Here is a 6,787-nt window from a genome sequence, read left to right as displayed (position 1 = left end):
TAAACAACTTTTGGTGAAGTGGAGCTTCTACTCAGGATTGAACTAAGAGAAAAAGAGACTCAAGACGAAGAACACGAAGAACTTCATTAGAAAAACCTCAAAGTCAAAATTTTACCTTCAACTCAAGATTAAACTAAAGAAATTATACCCTAAAATGATGAACTAGAAAAGAAAAAAGAAGAACACTCAAGAAAAGAAGACTACTAGGCTATTAGCTCTGAATAACTAGTTCAAGATTATTAACTCCGAAATAATAGCTCCAGATGATCTTTTGTGAGTGAATGAGACCCATATTTATAGCTTTTTGGGATGGATTTCAATATGGTAATGATTTTGATCTAATGGCTGAGTGTTGATGAAGAAAAATCCAATGGCTTGATATTTTTTTGGATGCACCTCCTAAATCTGGCCCTTGATTCAAGAGGTGGGATAAGGGGTGCGATCTTAGCCCTTGGTTTTTGGATCTTTTAGATGGATTAGGGCAAAAAATCAAACCCTACACGTCCTCAATGAGCCCATAATCCAGGGTTTCCAAAAATGGCTCCAAAATGGCATAATCTCTAGAATATTCTTGATTTTTGGGATCAAATCAAATCAAACAACTAAGGAAGGTTCTCTAGGTTTTTGGAGGCTTGAGAATGGTCTAGAAACCCTAATAAAAAGGTTTTACACGAGCTGAATCCACATCCCACGAGCACGGGTCCAAAATCCACAAAAAGGCCCATTTTGACCATATTTTCAATGTTGCAAGTTTCCCTTTGACCGGGTCAAAATTAGGCAAACTCTTCTTCACAAAAGTTGTTCATGAATCCATTAGGAAGGCCCATGAACTCTTAAAAATACCCTTGAGTCGAAAACTTACTCGAAAAATATATTGCATTGAATAGCGCGCACAATGGGTTGGAACGGGATAGGGTAAGATTAGGGTTTCTGAAATCCAAAAGGAACCTAGGCAAGCTCGTACTCATTTTGAAGGATTTTTTAAGAGGAATTTAAATATGAAATAATCTCATCCGAAAAAAGAGTGGAAAAAACGAGATTTGAGCTCCAAAGGGTTACATGAGCATTTTGGTCATTTTCAGCTCAAAACTCAGAAAGCAACGAAACTTCAGCCATAGCTAGAACATGATGAGGAGAGTCTAAAGACGCTAAAAGAAGATGAAAAGAAAGAAGTTTGATGTAGAAATGAAGACTGTAGAAAGCAAATCACCTTATATGATCAAATTTAATTCAAGGCAAGATCGTGAATGAATTATGCCTAGGGTGCAAAAATGGGGTGTCTACACTTGCCTATCCCCTGCTTGTCGAAATATATGAGACAACCGAACACATTTATCAAAAATAGTGTACATAAGTCCACCATATAGTTGCTGAGGACTCCTACCTCTTTTATACAATGCCCTATCGCATACATGACGTAACTGACGCATATCACGAACAAGGAGAATAGAGACATTACCAAATGGCTCATTAGGCCCAAAAATATCTCGACAATGACGGTCAATATTCGCAAGCATAGATGTTCCGACCATACTATATTCATCAATAATGATGAGTTTGGTGTCTTTAAAGTCCTCTTTCATACGCTGACATTGATCACCTTCAAAAGATTTAAATTTTTTTGAAGCATTTCGTTCAGTTCTGATGGCGAGTTCATGGTGTATGGTTGCACCTCCAATATTAAAAGCAGCGACTCCAGTTGGAGCCATGACTCGTACTGCTTTGGCTAATCTAAAAAATCCAGTAATTGAATGTACAATTGCATTTATGAGAGTGGACTTCCCGTGCCTACACCACCACAAACTATCATACGAATGCATGTTCGACATTCTAGTGCTCGAATAACCATATCATGAGCCACTCTTTGTTCAAGAGACAGTTCATCAAGGGTTACAATAAGAGGTTCATTGTTAACTTCTTCTCCACCGCGCAAAGTATGCACAAATTTTCTTTCACTCTCCATGTTTGGATATCGATATAAACCTTCAGCCCAATTGTGTGAAGTATCAAAGTCTCGCCTTCCTAATTCGACATTCACCCCAGGGACAAACAATAGTCCCATTGCTGCTGCCATCATCCATTCATCTCGAAACATGTCTTCCATATCATTCTCTATCTCAATATCATCTTCAAATTCTTCATCAATAGGTTCAGGAAGAATTATTGATTGGTGTTCTCCGAAGCCCAAGTCCATGTACCTTTCTGACCATAGTATGAAATCCCCTTTTGCTTATTCCAGAGTCCGAAAAGGGTGATGAATCAAGACTTGTTGATGACAAAATGATTTCCATTTTTCAGTGTTTGGTAGGATGTCACCATCCAGTTGTGGAACCAAACGCACAATTGCACTAGCTCGAGAAGTGTGCCAACCCTTCCGATGAAAGTAGTGTCTTTTCGCCATATCGAGGGATGTATTTTCATAGCAAGGAGGTTGTTTCATATATCTTCCTACAAAGCTTGGGTTTGTTCCAACAATCTCTTCATCTTCGTCCCCTCTACTACGACATAAAGTTGATGCTAACATGCTCTTTTCACTTACATTTAAAAGGACAAACTTCCTTGATGATCGTACCATTGGGTACCCCATTAACAAATGACTTACTTCTTGGGCAGAAATATCTCTTTCGGATACACTTTTCATAAGCAATCGCTTGAAAGTAGATTTTGCATTCTGACATGGACGACGAAGATCTTCAACAATTTCTCATAAAGTTTCTGTGAAACTCTTTAATGCAGGCTCAGATTTTGAAGCATACTTAGCAATGTAATTTACTACAGATTGCACCGAAAGGACATGCAACCAATCAATGTTTGCATGCCATGTCTGTAGAATTTTTCTATTATGGGAGCAGACTAACTCATCATTCCGACGCCCCATAAACTGGAACATATTACTGTTAGGCGATTCTTCAACAATCTCTAACTGATCAAGTACATCAAATGGATATCTAAAGTGGCATCCCATCTGTTTCATTGTTTTATGTAAATGTAAGCAATGGCTTCCACATATGCTGTGTCGCATGATCCAATTAACTAATAAAGCATAGTCATCTTTGTCTGTATCAAGATTCAACTCGAGTGGAAAAGTATGAGCACAAGGATGCTCTTGCATATTTCTATCCATTCTAAGATCTAGATTTACAGTGGAAACAAGCCTACCAAAATATTCAATGACATTTGATCTAACCTCAGCGCTTGTACCTATCCCACTAACATCTGGAGCACCTCTTAACCAAAGAAATCCATGAATATGACCACTGCCACGATTCTGCCACTCAAACCGGTACCAATGATCAACCACAGAAAACTCATTGCTTAAATATTCCTGAAAGAAATTGGATACCCTGGCCTGAAAGAACCATGCGACGGCACTTGGATTTTCGTTAACCAACCTTGCACGTCCCCTCCTTTTTTCTAAAGGAGACAACTTGTAAGTCATATAATTCAACATGTCATACCTGTAAAGATCCTCAAATAATTCCTAATTCATAGCCAATATATATTAAAATGATGTACAACACCATCATTTAACATTAAAATAAGACAACCTTTCAAGTGCATTAGATGGATCTAAAATGTGAAATAGTTCTGGCCATTGCATGTCAGCAGCACTGAGTGTGAAGAATATCGTTTGTGGACCTACCTATTTCACCATGGCTGTTAACTCTTTCAACCTTGTAAACTAAAAAGCACGAGTACCACAGATATTCCTTGCAAAGTAAGAAATGTGACTGACTAGTTGTTTGTCACCAGATGAAATCATATCTCGAATATCTTGTATTGACAACTCAACATCTCCTGGATTCCTTCTCACGAAAACATCACCTAATGCAAGTGCATGCCACCTTGATAAAGAGTTTCATGCAAAGTACCAAAATCTTGAATCTTTGGCAAAACGACCATCATCGAACTTCATCAAATATTGAAACTATTGCAACGGGTTTACTTTCCTTTGACCAGCTTGCCTCAAATCAACATTGCCACAAGGAAACAAAGTTGGAAAAGCCATAGCAATGTATCCGGGAGTTGAAAACTCATTAATGATCTCTGTAGTGAAAGGCATATGCACATGTGTATGATCTGCATTTAGAACTTGCAATGCCATTAAGAGACATGCTTGTTGAATAGGTTGCGGCAAAATAGCAATAATACCAGCAGCATGAAAATCATCAATGTGGAAATCTTGGTCCAGTAGCTCAGGTGGTCCTTGAGACTCATCTACCTGCATATGCACTGCTTTGTCTCCATTGTTAAGATCTCCCAAACTTTCTCCCGCACTTGGGATGTCTTCCGGTATCCCATCTACTGGAAGTCTTTCTAGAGTTCCGTCATCAATAATTATATCACCATAGTGGCGATGATATTTTTTCAACCAAATCATTGCTTCACGTACAAACTTGCGATGAACATGAAACTCCTTGCTTGTATGTGGCCCGCCCCTATTAACAACTAGTATTGTAGATAAATCAGCCGGCTTGTATGGCAAAACAGTTGCAATTGCGATGACATCTTGTGCAAAATTTATCATATTACCACCGTATTTGTATTGTTGACCTTTAACACGATATACAGACATCATTGGGTGCACCCTAGCAATAAGAATTCTTTCTAAATTTGTCAAACGAGCCAATTCTAGAGGCACAATACCAAGATGCATTGAGTTATCCACACTGAATATGCTTGCTTGGTGGTTCCCTCGCTTATCTGACTTGCAAGAAGAACACATACCTGCAGAAAAATTCAAATCAGGGAATCTTCTTTGGCATCTAGACAACTTAACCATAGACTTGCAAGAAGAACAAATACCTGCAGATATCTTCAAATCAGGGAATCTTCGTTTGCATTCTGGACAACTCAACCATACAATATCGTTACATGATTTTTGGAAAACTTGCGCATTGGTAAGAGGTAAGCAATCATTCACAATTTATGTTTGAATAGTCACTTCACATCTATTGTTATCTCCAATACTTGATTGTACATGGGATTGTGGTTGTGGAACTCGTCCATGTCGAGCAACTATCCGGCGGGAAAGAGCAACTATTTTGCAAGAAAATCTTTGGTGAGCAATTCTGCGAAGAGCTGCCTTTCTATAAAACACACGTAGTGCATTATGAACAGCCCGTTCAACAGGGTCTTGAATTTCAACTATTAGTCTTCGACGAGCTTTATGTAAAGCCAGCTTGAAATGATGTACCTCTGCCATTTCATTTTGGTTGGACAAGTTACGTCGAGAGGTATCAATATATCAGCACAAAGAACGTTGCTCAATTGTCTGATTTGCCCGTGCTTGCTTTCAATGAGAGGTGCCAATATCCTGAATAACAGTATGTTGCTCATTTGTTAGTTTTGAACGTGCTCTTTACGTCTAGCAAAATTTTCACCTCTTCTAATTTCCACTCTCTGACTTTGTAACAAACTTTGTTCTTGACCTGGTATCCTCTGAATAAACATAGAACTTTTAGGTTGAGTTGTCTTTGTCATATTACAAATCCACTGTATGAGAGGACAATTTTCATCTAAATCATCAACCCTCTCCCCAATCCCATGCAAATAATTTGTATCACAATTTTCAACATTGCGATTACCTCCAGAAGTTCGTTGCTGATCTTATATCCTCTGAATAAGCCTAGAATTTTCAGGTTGAGCTGCCACCATTATATTACGTATCCATTGCCTGAGCGGGCAATTTTCATCTAGATCATCCACCCTCTCTCTTTGCGAAGAGATTTCTTCATTATCTCCAACCCTTTGATTACCTCTAGAGGATTCTGGTCAATCATGTATCCTTTGAATATGAATAGAATTCCCAGGTTGAGCTCCATCTCTCTGATTACCTCTAGAGGATTCCAGCTGATCATGTTTCCTCTGAAAAGGAGTATCTGGCATAATAAAGGAGACAAAAGAAGTACATCTAGATCGAATTACACATCTTCGAGTGGTTGGATATGAAATTTCATCCACTAGATAAAATCTCCTAATATCTGCTGAAATTGGGCAAAAGAGTTACGTGGTCGACGATTATGAAGACGCAGCCGAGTAGTTGGTAGTGGAGTACGTCGAGTCCGATGACTATAAAATCGACCAAAAAACCTATCAACTCGGTGCCGACTACGACGACTATAGAATTGACCAAAAAACCTATCAATTCGGTGTACTTGTACTGGTAAACCTCTTTCCACCACTTCCATTGGGTATTCAAACACCGAGATGAGAAAAGGAGGGACGAGTGGCAACCCTTCTTCCATCAGTTCAATTGCAATACCTACATATTTGGCAAATTTAACTATTAAAAAGTTTTATGTTTTGCTTAGAGTTTTCATTCCTTTTATCTCATGGGAAGTTAACTAAGGGAAAAGTTTAGTAAACGGATAATACTAACATGATCTCAATATGGTCTAGCTGCGAAATGCCAAGTATAATTGATTTTCATGTAAACCTAACTAAACAAAGAAAATGTTGTCTCTACTCCTATTGTATAACTTATCAAGTCTAACCACTCAAAACTTATCATTTCAACCACGGTGGTTATAAAATGTTAAAAACTTGCAACATATGAAATATAGATATGACAAGTTACTTTGTGACATCTAAAAAAAACAGTGAAGTTTGTACTATTGTTACATGACGTATAAATGCATTAATACTAACTAATGTATAAAAAGGAGTTCAGAAATTTGAGCGCATGAATTATATGAAGAATGCATGAGTTATATGACACCACATCTAACAATGATGTAAGTTAGAGGCCAAGTAAATAGTAGCCCCAATCATTCGTATAAATTTG

General features: G+C 38.0%; 2 protein-coding genes across 2 annotated transcripts; both read right to left on the bottom strand.

Moving 5' to 3' along the window:
* Positions 1–1,280: 1,280 nt before the first annotated feature.
* On the bottom strand, positions 1,281–1,709 carry LOC147510558 (ATP-dependent DNA helicase pfh1-like). Its single transcript, XM_086598180.1, has one exon. It carries the CDS (start codon positions 1,707–1,709, stop codon positions 1,281–1,283), a length of 429 nt encoding a protein of 142 aa, XP_086454306.1.
* A 995-nt stretch (positions 1,710–2,704) lies between these two features.
* LOC147510557 (uncharacterized) lies at positions 2,705–5,206 on the bottom strand. Its single transcript, XM_086598179.1, has 6 exons — positions 4,972–5,206; positions 4,729–4,845; positions 3,966–4,632; positions 3,737–3,845; positions 3,549–3,643; positions 2,705–3,458 (listed from the first exon to the last, which is right to left on the bottom strand). Exons 1-6 carry the CDS (start codon positions 5,204–5,206, stop codon positions 2,705–2,707), a joined length of 1,977 nt encoding a protein of 658 aa, XP_086454305.1.
* Between the last annotated feature and the right edge of the window lie 1,581 nt (positions 5,207–6,787).

Source organism: Coptis chinensis, chromosome 3 (assembly GCF_015680905.1).
Source record: "Coptis chinensis isolate HL-2020 chromosome 3, ASM1568090v1, whole genome shotgun sequence".
Taxonomy (NCBI): Eukaryota; Viridiplantae; Streptophyta; class Magnoliopsida; order Ranunculales; family Ranunculaceae; genus Coptis; species Coptis chinensis.
This window is presented reverse-complemented; position numbering and strand designations above follow the sequence as displayed.